The sequence below is a fragment of the Rhinolophus sinicus genome, linkage group LG14 (assembly GCF_036562045.2).
Source record: "Rhinolophus sinicus isolate RSC01 linkage group LG14, ASM3656204v1, whole genome shotgun sequence".
Lineage (NCBI taxonomy): Eukaryota > Metazoa > Chordata > Mammalia > Chiroptera > Rhinolophidae > Rhinolophus > Rhinolophus sinicus.
In genome coordinates, this window is record NC_133763.1 from 13,758,713 (window position 1) to 13,776,151 (window position 17,439).

Consider the following 17,439-nt stretch of genomic DNA (forward strand, 5'->3'; position numbering starts at 1 on the left):
TATTTGAGTCCCTGCTTTCAGTGATTTTGCGTATATATCATGCAGTCAAATTGCTGGATCATATGGTAATTCTATGTTTAATTTTTTGAGGAACTACCAAAGTGTTTTCCGTATCGGCTGCACCATTTCACATTCCCACAACAGTGTAAAAGGATTCCAATAATCTCCACATCCTCACCAATACTTGTTTACTTTCCATTTCGTTGATAATAGTCATCCTAATGGGTGTGAGTGGCATCGCATTGTAGTTTTGATCTGCATTTCCCTAATGACTAATGATATTGAGCATCTAAGATATTGATATTTTCATATACTTATTGGACACTTGTATATCTTCTCTGGAGAAATGTCTATTCAAGTATTTCACCCATTTTTGAACTGATTGTTTGTCCTGGGAAATTTTTTAAAAGCTTCAACCTTGAATGTTTAATCATTTCATTTTCTAAAGTCAGTGACCACTATTACTAATTGTATTCATTTATTCCCAAATGAAAAAAATTCTCATTAAACTTAACTGAATTTTGAATACTGACTCCTTACACTCTAAGAATTTAAACTTTTACTAATTCTTAGACAATGTTGAGGTTCCTCAATACTATTAGAAGGATTATTCTGTTGCATTTAAAAAATTGGCTTGATACTGCTAATATGTATATATATATATGTGCTCATATATATGAGCAAGCATATGTATATATAACTTATTTTGCTACACTTTGTACAATTTTAATTATTTATAAGTTGTTCACCTAAAAAATTAAACCTGGGATTGTTCAATAGTAATTTCATTTTTTATCCCTCAACTTTAGAGTTCTTTTAAGCTTTTGAGCTACAAATACAATGTTCAGATGGAGATTAACTGGTTTATTGAATAACTCCTACCAGTTTCTAACCTAAAGAAATTCAGGGGATGTGAAAGAACCCTATTACTGTGGTGATTTTTAACCAGAAAGGGGGATGATATTTACAGTCTTAGTTGGTTATCTGTAAATTTGTGCTGTGTACATTTACAAAGTGCCACCTCCAAAGATGCTCAGAGACAACGCCATCTCTCTTCCAGGCTATTATTTAAAAGCTTTTCAAAAGATCTCCTTGCTTCCACTCTTCATCCAGAGACCATTGGCTACAGAGCAGCTGGAGAGATCTGTAAAATATACAAATCCAATAATACCATTTCTCTGATTAAACAAAACAAAAAAACAAAACAAAACACAGTCCAGTGGCTTGCTATCACACTTAGATAAAATCCAAATCCTTAGCTAGGCTTCCAGGGACCTACATTGATCTGCTCTCACCTCCTTCCACGGCTTCTCACTCACTGTGTTCCCTCTACACTGGTCTTATCCATGCACAAGGCCTACGTCCTGGTTCCCTTTATCCAGAAAGCTCTTCCCTACCCCCAGTCCTTGCCTAGCTTACTTCCTTAATCAGGATGTGGCTCAGATGTCATCTTCTCAGAGATTTCTTCTGTGACCTCTATATTCTGCTTTCTAATATACTTCCTTGTTTTATTTTTCTTCACAGCACCTGGTAACACTATCTTGTGTTATGTTATATTGTTATGTATTTGTTTATTGCTGTTCTACTGCATTAGAAATTTTACTTCATTAAGTCAAGGACTTTTCTCTGTCTCATTTCCAATGACTAGAGAGTACTTAATATGTAGTAGTTACTTAACAAATATTCAGTGAATAAACAAATGAATGAAAAAAATGGAATTGAAATTTTTAAAAAAAATCATGAGATACCACTGTATATACCTATTAGAATGACTAAAATTGAAAAGTGGACAATGCTAAGTACTGGAGAGGATGTGGAGAAACTGGAACTCTCATCCATTATGGGTAGGAATGGGAGATGGCACAGCCATTCTGGAAAACAGTAGGGCAATTTCTCATAAAGTTAAACATCACTTACTATATGATACTGCAACCACACTCTTAACAATTTCCTCTAGAGAAATGGAAACATTTCTTTGTGAGATGGACACCCACAAGTACCAGATAGAATGTCAGACTGTGCCCTTTTGGTAAAGGGCTGGTGGGTATGGAGATCAGGACCCAAAACTCTGCAAAAGAGAGCAATGTGTCAAACATTCATGCTGTTTGTTCTCTCTAAAAATGCTCCATGGCATGTTTTTGTGGTAAGAGTAGACATTGAAATCTAAATAAACTATGACAATGCAAACATTAAAAAACAATTTTTTTTGAAGAATCCCCTCCCACAGTATTATAATTTTGATAAAAGCCCTATATATTTGTTTCCTGTGGCTACTGTACAAAGTTTCACAAAACGGGGTGGTTAATGGTAAATTTTATGTTATTCTGTGTAAACTGGGTGGCTTAAGACTAGATACGTTTATTCTCTCACAGTTCTGAAGACCAGAAATCCCAAATCAAGGTGTCAGCAGGGTTGATTCCTTCTGAGTGCTCTGAGGGAGAGTCTGTTCCAGTTGTGTCTCCTAGTTTCTGGTGACAGCCAACAATCCTTGGTGTTCCTTGGAAGCAAATGCATCACTCCCACCTCGGCCTCCATCTTCACATGACCTTCTCCCTGTGTCTGTGCCTTCACATGGCTGTCTTTCTATCTTCATATAAGGACACCAGTCATAAAGGATTAGGGCCCATCCTGATTCAGTATGACCTCGTATTAATTGTACTAATTATATCTTCAGTGACCCTATTTCCAAGTAAGGTCACAATCTGCGATACTAGAGGTTAGGATCTCAATGCATCTTTTCTTTGGGGGTTGGGGGATGGAGTGGGAGGAGAGGACACAATTCAACCCACAACACCTGTCACCAGCTGTTTTAAGATCTTAAATATCTCATTACTTGAACTATTTTTCAGATGATACTGGACCTTGACACAAGGCACTGGAATCAAAAGTGTAGGAAATGTAAATAATATAGGTGCTTTCTTTAAATCTGTCATTATTTCATATAAAAATGATAGTTAACAAGTTCAGGTACTTGACAGTTTGAAAAAATATTTAGAAACCAATTTTCAGGCCACTGTAAAAGATTTTGTTGTTCTAAGTAATATTCATTCTGTTCAAAATTTTACAGTGTTATTGTGTGTGGCCCTTGTTCTTTACTATTCTTCCTCAGAGATAGCAAGAGAAAACAGTATTTTTAAAACAGAAAGTAAACCTCAGACAGGCATACTCTTAAATATTTATAACTAGGGACTAAAATTTATTTCACGTTTGCCAGTTCTCCCACATTCCTTAATTGAACAGATGGCTTCTATACTTTGTCGAAAAGAAACAAAAACAAAAAACTAACTTGATTAGTTTTTGTTGACTTTTTTTTTTTAACCTCAAGTGTGGAAATGAATTTAGAAGAATTGACCCTCTGTGAAACGTGTCCTGCTTCAGTTAAGATACACAGAAATTGAGTAGCATGATTGTATTAGTGTGTTTGGGCTGCTGTAACAAATTACCATAAACTGGGTGGCTTAAAACAACAGAAACTTACTCTCTCACAGTCTGAAGTCTTGAAGCCCAAAATCAAGGTGTTGGCAATGCCCAATGCCAAGCTCCCTCTCAAGAGAATTTGTCTCGTACCTCTCTCCAAGCTTCTGGTCATTCCTGGCAATCCTTGGTGTTCCTTGGCTTGGAGACATATCACTCCAGTCTCAGTTTCTGTCTTCACATGGTTTTCTTCCCTGAGTGTACTAACCTCCAAATCTCCCTCTTCTTATAAGGAAACCAGTGTTGAGTATAGGGCCCACCCTAATCCAGTATGACCTTATCTTAATTTGATTACATCTGCAAAGACCCTATTTCCAAATATGATCATAGGTATGAGGAGTTAGGACTTCCACTTCTCTTTTGGGGGACATAATTCAACTCACTACAATTATTTTAATGAGAGAAATAATACACACACATAGTTTTTAGATTTCCATAGTTCTATGTTATAATAAACCTAGTAGCCTCTTGATCCATCTCAACACTCTACCAATTCTTGTTCTGCTGAAGCAAGAATGTTCACAGTTTTTAGTTGTTCCTTAAAATATTGAGCTCCATATTATTAACTCACATCTCAATTTTAGATATTACTTATTAATATTCTACTGTGGAAGATGAAAACTTAGCTTCCTAATACCACTCAAACAAACACACTTTTTATCTTCTTATACCTCTCAATATAGTTAGTTATGACACCATATTTTTGTTAAATCAATGTTCAGTAATTACATTATTGTGAATGCAACTCTTTATAGAAGAGGCATACGATGTATGATGATTACATTTATTTTCTTTTACAACATTGTTTTCTTGGTGTTAGTAATTCAATCTTTTTGGTTGAGCTTAATAGACTATATCGTAGTAATAAACTGATTCCCAAACTCTGCCAGAGCTTCTCTCACTATGTTCAGTTTCTTCAGGTCGCCTATTAATTTCACTCTCATCTCAGAGCCGCCATACTCCATACTGTTCCCACATGGCTTGGTTTCTCTCTAGGTCTTCTCTGTGTCTGTGAACCTATGGACTATCACTTTGGCTCCCCCTTTCCCTCTCTCCTGTGTTGAAGCTCTCATTGGCTGGATCCCAATATTTCCCTTTCTTGGTTTCCTCCCTCCTTTTGCTAGAGCACATCTTCATTTCCTGAGAAAAGGTGCCAGCTAAATACTTGAGTTCTTCAAGGTATGAAAAATATCTTTATGTCACTCTCACACTAAATTCATTTGGACCCAGGTATACAGATTCCTAGGTGGGAAATCAAATTCCTTCACAATTTTGAAAGCTTTATGTCAGTGTCTTCTGGTTCTAGGTGTTTTCACTATAAACATCTTTGCCGCAAACATTTTTGCTGCAAACGTAATCGCTAATTGGGCGTGAGGCAATTTCACCGTAAAAGATAAAATAACTAGTTGACAGTTTGACAGTTTGGTTTCCACTTGGCAGACTTAATATATTTAAGCTAGTTTGATTTTATGGGTCAGTTTTGGTTTTATTAGGTCAGTTTGGTTTTTGCTTTCACTCCCTAGAAGATTTTAAGTTCTTATTTTTGTCCCCATTGTACTGAAATTTCATGATATGCCTTGGTGTAGGTCTTTTCTCTATCCATTGTTCTAGGACAAACTTGGCTATCTCCATCTGGAAATGTGTGCCCTTCAGTTCTGCTGCATTTTCTTGAATTATTTCTTCCCTACAATTTTCTCAATTCTTTCTTTCTGAAACCATCCCTATTTGGATGTTAAACCCTGTGGACTGGAAGTCCAATTTTAATCTTTTCTCATATTACCAATATCGTTAATTTTTTCATTTTGCTTTTGGGACAATACCGTCAACTTTATTTTCTAACACCCCCATTAAATATTTAATGTTTGCCCTCATAGTTTTCAGTTTTAAAGAGTTATTTTATTTCTTTTTATATCATCCTGTTCATATATATTATGACTTCTCATCTAAGAATATTATTGGTTTTCTTGGAGAGGAGGTTCTCTGTATTGTTTGTTTCCCCTTGTTTGTTTCTATTTTCTCTCATGTTGTGGAGTTATTCAGGTTCTGGTAATGCTTGATTGTTCTTTCCTATTTAAGGATGAGATACTGATATGCTGTTTGTGAGCTCCATGTGCATGGGTAGGACTTACCTTAAAATTATATGTGGACCCACTTATTTGGGTGGAGGTCTCTGAACTAATAGTGACTGTAAAACGTTTGCCTTGGACAGGTCCACTTTTCTAAAGCGTAATCTTCCAACCTCTTGCCCCAAGGAGATAAACTTGGCTATCAACACGTAGTCAGATTCACATTTATCTCACCATTTTTTATATGGTACTCTACTCCCACCCTCACCTCTGCCTGGTGAACCCAAGCCGGAGCCTGTTTGGTTCAATCCATCCAATCTTCTGCAGAGGTGAAGGGCAGCGAGTTACCTGTATGCACAGGATTGAGGAAGAAATCTGGGGTTCTAAACACTTGTTTTTTTTCCTTTTAATTAGTTTCATGTGTACAAAGCAACCTAGTGAGTAGACATTTATATACTTCACAAAGTGATAATCCCCGTAAGTCTATTACCCATCTGACACTATCCATAGTTTATACAATATTGACTATATTCCCTATGCTGTACTTTATATCTCCATGATTACTTTTTTAAATGCCAGTTGACATTCAATATTATCTTATATTAGTTTCAGGTGTACAGTGTAGTGGTTAGACGCTTTATATAATTTATGAAGTGGTCCCCCTGATAAGTCTAGTACCCATGTGACACCATACATAGTTTTTACAATATTGTTGACTATATTCCCCATACTGTACTTTACCTCCCAGTGACTGTTTTGTAACTACCTATTTGTGCTTCTTAATCCCTTCACCTTTTTCACCCAACCCCCAACCCTCCTGCCATCTAGTTACCATTAGTTTGTTCTCTGTATCTTTGAGACTGTTTCTGTTTTGTTTGTTCATTTTGTTTATTCTTTATATTCCACATATAAGTGAGATCATATGGTATTTGTCTTTCTCAGTCTGACTTATTTTACTTAGCTTAATACCCTCTAGGTCCATCCATGTTCTTGCAAATGGTTAAGATTTCATTTTTTTATGGCCGAGTAATATTACATTGTATATGTACCACAATTTCTTTATCCAGTCATCTACTGATGGGCGTTTTGGTTGTTTTCATATCTTGGCTGTTGTAAATAGCACTACAGTGAACATAGGGGTGCATATACAAGGTGTGATCAAATAATACAGTGAATGTTTAAATAAAAAAACTTTATTACTGTAAAAGACACATTGCCATTAAGCCCCCCTCAAAATACTCCCCCTCACTTCAAACATACTTATCCCATTATTCTTGCCACTTTCTGAAGCAGTTCTGGAAGTCGTCTTTCGTGAGTGTCTTTAGTTGTGCTGTCCTGGCTGCCTCGATGTCCTGAATCATTTTGACTTTGAGGAAGAGCCAGAAGTCACACGGTGGCAGATCCATTGAATAAGGTAGATGAGGACACACCATAATGTTTTTATTTGATAGAAATGGCCACACCAGTAGCGATGTGTGACACGGGTTCTTTCCATTATGATCACAAAATACAGTGACTGCTGCTGCCAAGTGCCATCCAATGGAAAGTGAGGGATCTTCAATACAGGAAGTGGTGCTGGAACCTGAGTAACCGTGTGTGACAAGTTTCAACTTGTTCGGCGCAGTCAGTCGGTTGTGAGCCACGTTTGAGAGAACGTGTGTTTTAAAGTGCCATAAATCATCCTCCATCATGACAATGATCCATGTCACACATCGCTTCTGGGATACAGCAATTTCTATCAAATAAAAACTATACAGTGTGTCCTCATCCACCTTATTGATGGGATCTAGCACCTTGTGACTTCTGGCTCTTTCCCAAAGTTAAAATGATTCAGGACATTGAGGCAGCCACGACAGTACAACTAAAGACACTCACGAAAGAGGAATTCCAGAACTGCTTTAGAAAGTGGCAAGAAAGATGGGATAAGTGTGCTCGAAGTGAGGGGGAGTATTTTGAGGAGTGAACATAGGGGTGCATATACAAGGTGTGATCCAACAATACAAACAATAATATGTCTTTTACTGTAATAAAATTTTAAAACATTCACCATATTGTTTGATTACACCTAATATATTATAAATTTCACACACACACACACACACACACACACAGCCTATTGGTTCTGTTTTAATGGAGAACCCTAATTCACTCTCCAATGCAGTAAAGAACACTGAAAACAGCTGAAGTTCTGGTCTTGAGATACCACATGGGTGGTGGAAATGCCTGGCTCTAAAATACACTAAACAGAATTTGGTGGCACAAATGATTTATGGTCTTGGAACCTGATTCCTCATCTGTAGAATTGAGAGCAAATGTTTACTTGTGTGGCCATTATGTACAGTTAAGTTAAACACTGTATGTAGAATACCTATCAGCTCAGAGTGGGTACTCAGTAAATGTTAGCTCCCCACTCAGCTGAAGGGCGATGCATTGCTTAGTGCCGAGTCTTATTAAATGATTTAATTGAACTGAGTCTCGTGGATATTATTAAATGTGATAGTTATTTGGTATATACTGTCTGATGTCCACCAATACCACCTTCTGGTATTGGTGGCTAGTTGTACACACAATTGAAACATTATTTGAGGTTAATCCTGCCACCTGTGTGTGTGAGATCTAACAGGGCAAGTTATATTTCCCTGAGCCTTGTTTCAATTTAAATATTACTACCTCAAGTGGTTTTTGTCAGAAGTAAATAAGACAAAGTGCTCAGCTTAATCCTAAGCATACAGTAAATGCTCAATGCTTCTACTAGATGTTGTATTTACAGTTTCAAAGATGAGTTGGGCCAGTTGTTGCACTAGAGGGGAGTTTATCATCTAGTGAAGATAAAATCCATGAAACTACAGGGAAAGTTACATTTCCTTTAATGACAGAGAGCAGACAAGTAAAAAATACCAATGGAGGAGATAGAAAATTTTAACTGCTATAAAAGAAACAGATGCCATGGAAAGATGAAAGTCTTGCAGACTTTCACTGATTTACGGAATCATGAACATTTGGTATCTGCTTCTATCAGTAATGGCTATGAAGTACTTTCCACTTTGCCAGTGGCTAGTCGTTAAGTGGAAGGGTGGGTGCCCTGAGAGCTGAGCCAAATTAACAATTTTGCCAGCAGGGGAGAGTTTGTTCAGGCCAGAATGCATTTGAAACAATGGGTTACAGCTGAAAAGCTTTGACATTTAAGGATGTGAGAAAATGAACCTGCAAATTACATATCCAGCTTACAAACCAAGTCAAGAGCTTTTTATATTCTCCTACTTTCTAAAACTCAAAACCAACAAACAAAAACACTTTTCGTAAAAGGGCAAGCAGTCTCCTTTTTTCCTTTGTCTTCTCAATACCATCGTTTCTCATTTTTTCCAGTGCACACTCTCACTTCTTTCTGTCTCGGTGTTTTCCCTCCACTCCTTCGCCCCCTCTTCACTCTCGCATTCTGCGCTCGGCCCCGGACAGTCCCGGGACCCGCACCTGCAAGGGAAGCGCCCCAGCCCGGGCCCACGGAGGGACTGGCAGTGACGTAGCCTGGAGGACGGTGCCCGCGCGGCCCGCTGACGTCACTGCCGCAGCGGTCCCGAGCGAAGCCCAAGAATGGGAACTCAAGGAGGGGAAACACGGCGGTGACCCCGCTGTCAGGGCTGAGCGCTGCGACTGCACTGCACACTTTGGGTTTTTGGGGTCGTCAGGCCGGAATGGCGCCTCCAGCGCAGGCTGAGCGCACCCCACACCTCCAGCGTGCCCGCACGCACGATGTTACTGATAAGGGGAATGCCCCCACTCGGCCGGGCCTGTGCGCACGCGCCCTGGGTGGGGGGCAAGCAGGGGAGAGGGCGGGCGGGCGGGCCGCGAGCTGAGCTGGGGCGGGGAGGGCGGTGTATAGCGGGAAGGACGGTGACGGGGCTCGGGGGTGCGGAGGAGGGCGGCTGACTCCCTCCGCCGCTAGCCCATCTCCCTGGGCGCTGCGGCGGCGCGGGGCGCGGGGCCTGCGGCGCGGCGTCGTGACGTCACGGAGGCGGCGGCCGTGGTTGGCGCAGGGTCCCCGGCTGCAAAGTGTGAATTACGCCGGGCTCGCACCGCCGGCGGAGTGAAGTCAGGCTCCGGGGGAGGGGAGGGGCAGGACGGCGGCCGTGGCCAGAGCTGGTGCTGGTCCCGAGCCCCGCGCACACCGGGTCTCGCCACTGGCTCCAGCCGTCCTTTCTTGCACCGCTTTTTCCTGCCTTTGCTCCGCTCCTGCGGCGTTAGAGCCCTTGGGCGGCCGGGGTACCCCCTGCGACTTTGCCTGTGCTGCCTTCGCTTGCACCCCTGAGCTGGGCGCGCGCAGGTCCTCGTAACTGTCGCCGCGGCCGCTGCAGCGCCTTCCCGCCGGCGACCCGGGCGCAGTGTTCGCGTGGGGGAGGCGTGAGCGCGGCTTCCCGGTTCGGGGTCGGCTCCCGCCCGCCCTGCCCCCGCCTCGGCCCGGTGCCCCGCAGCCGCGGCCCCTTCCCAGCGCAGGGGCCGGCGGCCGCGGCAGGGCGGGCGCCGCGCGGAGGCAGGGCGGGCGTATTCAATGGAAGTATGTTACCAGCTGCCGGTGCTGCCCCTGGACAGGCCGGTCCCCCAGCACGTCCTCAGTCGCCGAGGAGCCATCAGCTTCAGCTCCAGCTCCTCGCTCTTCTGCTGCCCCAATCCCCGGCAGCTTTCACAGGTAATCGCCGCCGCCGCCAGGGGCACACACTTGGGGGCTTCTCTCTTTGTTTCCCTCTTCCCACCCGGCTTCACCTCCGCGACACCCTCATTCCTCGCGGTTCACCCAGACCTAACATTGCCCATTGTTTGGGGCTTTCTAGGCTGCCCCTTCGATTTGAGAGCCTTTGTTTTCTCCCGGGGGCTGTCCACTCTCTGTCCCCAGCCTCCTTGCGGGGGAGCTCCGAGAGCCCTTCAGACCCTCCCTAGCTCCCTCTTCCCCCCTCGAGCTCAGCGGTTTAACCCTCAGTAATGACTTTGTCTCCCTCCGTTTCTCGACGTGTGGGTCTGGAAGTTGGGCCTCTTCCTTGTGGCTCTAGCACACCTGTGTGTCCCTCCACACACACACACACACACACACACACACCTGTGCCGGGTTCGCGCCTCGCCTCCTTTGCTCCCGCGCGCCCCGTGGTGCTCGGATGGTCCTGCGGTTCTCCAAACAATAGGCCGATTCCCTGTTGTGTTCTCCTGACTCCATCGATTCTGTGCATGGGCATCAGAGAAACAGGTATCGAGAGTGCTTCCCTGAAGCTTCGCTTTCCGCCAGGAATCGGTTTTGTTTTTAATCTGATAAGATTTTAGGAGAGCAACTGCTTATGAGCACTTTGTTTTGAAGGATCCAGTGACGGTTGCTCCTGAGAATTTCGTTTTTTTGCTATGGTGATGCTGTTGGCTCACTTTTCACTTCTTGCTGATTTTGATTGCCAGATTTAAAATAGGGAGGCAAAAAGAATTTTGTTTACATTTAAACCGAGTGCCCTCTATTTCTGCTGCCAGAATGTTATATGTTCATGATCACTTTATAATTCAAATGTATTTATTTTTCCTACCGGTTAATATTAATATCATATATATGTGTATGTATGTATGCATACATACATACATATATATATCTTGAGCGAGGTCTGTTTTTGTTTTTTTAACAGGTAGTGTGGCGCACCTGGTAGAGATTTTGCTTATAGCAGGTGTGTCCACTAAATATTTGTCATCTGCTGCTTGCGGAGAGCAAGAGCGTATATTTGGGTTTCCATCTGAATTGTTTTTATTTAAAATCAGACTTCTTTCACAGGACAAGGTAATATACTGATGAGGTCAGAGCCAACTTGTAAAGATTACTGTGCTATTAAGTGACATTTTAAATATCACTACATTGTTATTTTGGAAGTTGGGTCCAGGATCTGCCTTTATAGTGCTGCTTAAAGCATTTTCAGGTTGCAAAATGAATGTTGGAGAGAGATTGATGCACAGCTGAAAAAGATTTTTAATGATAGTAACTTTTCACTTCTAAATATTTTACTTTCTCAGCAGTAAATAACTAATATCCATTTCCGGTTCAGTCTAAAGAATAAAGGCAATCGCTAATCAATTATAAAATCTAAAATATGAATGGTAACTTAGGATCCCAGAGGAGAAAGTGAATGAGAAGGGAGATTCCAAGGGAATTAAAACATGCAAGGCTGATGCCAGGGGTTTTACCTGACGTCTTAATTAATCCATAGAGACCAGTTCTAAGCTGAACTCCTTCTTGACTCATTACCTAGCCTTAGAATTTAATGGGTAATGGAATTTAAAAATTATGATTGTGGCAGATAAAGCCAATATTGTAGAGTCACACCATATTTTACTCTCTTAAAACTTAAAAAAAAACTTTCTGTACCCCAAAGTGAAGTATATTGAAACGTCTGAAAATTTGGACAGAAATTTTCCTGAGTTAACACTTTTTTCTAATTAATGTTGCTGAACATTAAAATGATGGTAAATTTACCACAATGCTGAAATGGGTATGATTATCATTACCAAGACTGTGAGTATCGTTTAATACTAAAGCATATGTTGATAGTGATTTCTTGAGGGCTGAATGGGACTTTGTAATAGAGAAAAAAAGAGGTGCAAAATCTTGGAATCTTATTCAGAGCTTTATAAAATAAATATTTGGTTAAATCAAAAGGTTTCTTTACCCAGAAATCTTCAGTTCCTAAGTATAAAGCTACAGAAATTATAAAAAATTTAGGTAGTTTTGTAGTTTTAGTTAAAAGACTTTAAAAAAACAAAACCTGTTTTTTAATTTTTTAGGCAATAGGTAGAACAGTTTTTTTGTGTTAGAGTTTTTCTATTTTAAAATATGTTCAAAACTAGCAATCTTTTCTGTTCTTTATTTCCACCATAATATTGGAGCCCGGCTCATACGTAGCGATACTTAAATATTTGTTGAATGAGTGAATAGGTAATAAAGTTGTGACTGAGCATCAATTATAAGTATGAAAACAATGTAAGGACTTGCATCAATACTTAGCAGTAACTCATTTATCCAAAGCTTGGTTTGGAACTTGTACAATATAGACTTCAGCAGATTCAGGAAATAGAGGCCTCTGAACAACCAAAATAGATTAGGAGAGCCTCTCAAAGCCTGTGTATTTACGCAAAATTCTGACAAACTTGTTTTCCTAGTAGCAGCAAATTTGAAGGCGGGAAGGGAGGATGCTAGAATCAGGTTCACACTGATAGTTGCAAAAGTTGACAGCTGACACACCAAAAGCCAGGGCTCAGGAAAAAAAACTTTAAAGCTTGCAACTTTTACAAAGGCACTCTGGGGACATATAGTGTAGGGGCTTGAATGTTGTACAAAACAATCATTATTAGTCAAAATAATGTAAATAGAGACTATTTTATTAAAGTTTAAAGATCTGTACTGTTTTTTGTTTGTTTGCTTGTTTTACCATCTCCACAGGAAACAGTTTTAAGTTTTGATGCTTAAATGGACAAGTGTGAGTTATCTGGAAAATTCGTTTGTGTGGAATACCAGCTCTCCCAAGGATGCCAAGTAAATGAGGCATTAACTTTTTGTTTTAAACCAGGTCGTGTACTACTTTACAGTTTTAAAAATCATTTGAAAAATAAGGATAATAAAAGCTTGTCTTTGCCATATTGGAGTATCTATTGTTGATAGCTGGGTTTAAAAATTTACTTTGCAGAATGAAGTTCTTATTTGGGGGAAAAAAAACATTGTGAGAGCAGAAATTGTCTTGTTCACTGCTGCTTTGCATAGGTAGGTGCTTAGTAAGTGTGGAAGTTGAGTTAGTGTACTGATGGCAAGCCAGAGCACTGCACCTGGGATTATTTCAGTCAGATGTTCACTGCACTGGAAACAGGTCTTATTTGGGTTAGAAATTTGAGGTTTAATTTTTAAAAATTTATTATAAATTTATGATATGTATTATTGAACAAAATATTGGTATCTGACATGTAAACATATGCTTTTAATACCATGATAAGCTAAGTTTGTTTTCTAATTTAACATCTATGCCTTTTTTTAATAGACTGATTTTTCAGAGCAGTTTAAGTTCACAGGACAATTGAGTGGAGGATCCAGAGGTTTCCCATATACCCGCCCTGACCCCACATCTGCACAGCCTCCCCCATAATCAGCATCCCCACCGGAGCGGTGCACTTGTTACAATTGCTCAACCTGTGTTGACATATATCATTATCACTCAGTCCACAATTTACATTAGGGTTCACACTTGGTGTCTTTTTTTTTTTTTTCAAATACAGAAACGATTCCACAAATATTTACTGAACACCTGTGAGTGAAGCTCCTTCTGTTAGGTATTAAGAGATGTAAAGAATTAGTAGTTTAAAAAAAACTCACCTGTGCGCCTGCCAACCTAAGCAAGTTTTTCTTTGATGCATTACCTTCCTTCCACGTACGTATTTTCACCTGTGGTCGTAGTGGACCCCTGGGTTGTCCTTAGCAGTGTTCTAAGTTATAACAAGGTCTTAGACGTGCCAGAGCAGTTCAAAGCCCCTGGACAAAAGTTGGTTCCTCCTTCAAGAAGCTTCCAGGATTGTGATGGAGAAAATGGTATGATTATCGGTGATACAGTTTTTGTATTGAAGGTAAACCTAAACATCCTGGGTAAATCAGGGGAAGCTTCACGTGCTAGTTGGGGCTTAAACCAAGGCCTGAAGGGTAAGTAGGAGTTTCTGGCTAGACGGGTGCGTGTAGGGGGAGGAGGAAAGGGATGGCCCAGGAAGCTATGAGAGCAGCACTGTCCAACAGAATTTGTGAGGCTGGATGTGGTCACTGCAGAATCCAGTTTAATAGTCACTAGCCACATATAGCGAGGTGAGCACTTGAAATGTGGCTACTTTGAGGGACTGAAGTTTAAATTCAGTAATATTTAAATAGCTACACGTGGGCAGTGGCTCTTGTATTGGCAGAGCAGATGTGGAGTCGGATTTAATAATCATTAGTGATGCAATGTTGCTCTGTCAGCAGCCCATTCTCTGAATGTTGAACATGAGTGAATTTCAGGTGCTTGCTGTTGTGTGCAAAACTGCATTTAACACCTTTATGCACGCTTGGGACAGTCTTTACGATGGAATCACTAGGTTGAGTCAATAGATGAGAACATTTTTTGGCTTTCTAGAATGCGCTGTCCTTTTGCAGTACCAAGCTAAATGATCATATCTCCTTCATTTCCAATCATGTTATTACGTTATAATACTGTACAATTATTTAATATGCATTATATATATTTTATAAACATTTATATAAACATTTTAGTACTTTAGTAGATGCACTGTGGTACACTGAGTTAGTTTTAACTTGCAGTTCAGCAAGCCTGTACACTTTCTGAAGTGTTCAGTGTGCATTTGCATTTCCTCTTGTGAAATTTTATTTGCATATCTTGTGCTCATTTATTAAGGACTCTTACATATCTGCTATCAGTTTGTAAATGTGCCTTATTCTAAATTACTGTTAGCACAGTTGTCGACTTTTCACAAATCTACATCCAGCAGCCAGTGCGGGGGGATACTGTGAACAGTCCTGGAGTGGCAAGGCCTTTGGGAAGTGGTGTGGCGCCCCCAGGGGAGCGTTTCTGTCCGCAGGCCTTCCTTCCCTCGTGCCCTCTCCCCAGGTGCTGCTTCTGTTGGGACCTTGGTTTTATTTTTCTGTTTTCAGAAATGTTTCATACTTTGATTTAAATTTAATACTACTACCATGTTTTGGCTTTTACTTCTGAACCAATATATATTTATACTACAAATATATGCTCAAACTAAATATTATTGTATATTTGTAGTGTATTTGGAGTCTAGTTCTGTTGAAGGAATAGGGTATTCAAATTGCTAGTTTGTAAGTTGTCATCAGGAATACATTCAGTGTATGGAATGTAATTTGCCCAGTTTTTGCTGCCTTTTTTCTGGGCCTAGAGTTCCATCTGTTGTACATATTGTCTACCGAAGAATCTTTTTTTTTTTTTTAAACACAGTCGTCCTGCAAGGGGTAAAACATTACGCCCTTTACTGGAATTAGGAAGATTAAGGTGCTCACTTTTGGTTAGAAAGAGGGAAAGGTACCATCCTTTCTCTTTGAGGCAATTTGATAAGACTGCTCCTAATACGTTAGCATAAATTTCATCCCTTCCATCTCGCTCTCCTTTTATTCTTTTCAAAGAGGATCAGAGCAATTTCAGAGAATTGACCTCTTTTCTGGGGATGGATATAGAGAAATGTTTGGGAAGAGAAGAGCTGAAGAAGGGGGAAGTGGACAAAGTTAACTGAATTCAAATTTTTGTCTAAGATCAGTAGTCATTTAGTTGGACTAAAGACACCTAGGAAATTTAGGTGATAAGGAACCCTCATTGCATGCAGAGCCTTGTGAAGAATTTAATTATTTTTTCTGTACTAAAGACTATATCAAGTTTGTGTTTATATAAAATCTATTTCTAATTTTGTTAGAAGTGTCTTGACTAATGATCTTTTCATATATGGGCATTCTTAAAATCCCATTGGCCACTCCAGAAAACTGCAACAATTAATTTTGAATCTTCTGATTTAAAAACAACTCAAAACTTTTTTATTCTGGGTGCAAATTGCTCATATTTTATGATTAATTTCAATTGAGGGAAAATTCAGTGTTTATTCTCTTCCACATTTAAATGGGCTATCTATTCTTGCCCAAAAGTACCATAGATTTGTTGATGTATATGTTGTCACCAAATGTATCTTTCAAAAGGTTATTCACACATAAATGATACTTTTGCATGTTTGCATTCAGGTGTAAATGTTCCTATGATCAGTACATGAGGAAAGGAACAAAAATTATGTTTGCAGTTGAACCTCCTAAGTTTGCAGGGCCTCACCCTAGCTGCTGCCAGGTACACTGCCTAAGGGACCAATACCACCCATCTTGTGATTGACGGCAGAAGTGTTTTCTGCTGAGAATTTTGAGTGGGAATGTTGAATTACTGCTCCATGCCTCCACCTGCTGGTAGGGATGGCTCTTTGTTTTTGAAGATGATGGCTAGAGGGAGGAGAGGACGAAGGGAGGACAGGGCAGAATTTGGGGGCAAAATAGTTAAATGGTTAAGTAAGTTTCAGCAAAGCCTGCTTTATTCCTCGGAGTTTTGAGTAGACCAAACTCTAGCTCAGAACCATGTAAAGTACTTGGCAAATGGTTCTTAATAAAGACGCAGTGGTCTTGGCTTTAGTAATTACTATGCTTGTTTTCATTTATTGACTAACTCTTGCATGCCAAATGCTGTAATTGATGTTTTTGACCTTTAAAAAAAACCCTAGAAATGATTGTACTCCTTTTACCAAGGAATAGACTGAGCTTAGAGACATTAAATCACTTCCCCGAGGTATCATAAGACCTTCAAAAAAGGCCAGTCATGTTTCACAGCTTCCCTTTCAAACTGGCCTGCCTGGTTGGTGAAGGTGAAGGGAATATAGGTAGACTTTTAGTTTTATGGTTTGTAGATCTTGTTGACTTGTGAATCTGGATAAAAAATACAAATTTGATGACTTGAGATGATTATTTGAAGTGATAACCTTCGCTGTGTTCTTTTCAAATTATATCTGGAGTATTTTGTACTAGATGTCATGTTCTAGGAAGACATGACTAGTTAAATCATACTCTGAAGATAGTGACCAGGGTGGTGAGGTGATTTGAAAACACATTGTTTGATATGTGACTGAAGAAATTGGAGGCATTTACAGTCTGGAGAAAAGAAGACTCCGGATTTGGGCCAGGAGGGGTGAGGTTCTGAGTTGACATGAATTTTTGGTGGACACTATTCAACCGACTACATCATTCAGCCCTACAATCAATTGCATTGTAAAGTGGTAATATTCTCATTCCAAAAATGTTCAAGCAAAGCTAAGT

The 17,439-nt window shown here is 40.2% G+C and overlaps 1 protein-coding gene across 8 annotated transcripts in view; it reads left to right on the forward strand.

Moving 5' to 3' along the window:
• The first annotated feature begins 9,091 nt into the window (after window positions 1-9,091).
• The window catches only part of PDE7A (phosphodiesterase 7A), a 97,491-nt gene continuing 89,143 nt past the window's right edge, over window positions 9,092-17,439 (forward strand). For 6 of the 8 annotated variants that reach the window (XR_012491762.1, XR_012491763.1, XR_012491764.1 and 3 more), the window contains exon 1: window positions 9,094-10,224. Coding sequence is in view for 1 of the 8 variants with exons in the window: in XM_019710689.2 (XP_019566248.1) it covers window positions 10,087-10,224 (138 nt within the window). In the remaining 7 variants the exon portion in view is untranslated. Of the gene's footprint in view, window positions 10,225-10,251; window positions 10,774-17,439 lie in introns of those variants that run through there. The other 2 variants (XR_002135769.2, XR_012491765.1) reach the window with 2 other exon arrangements.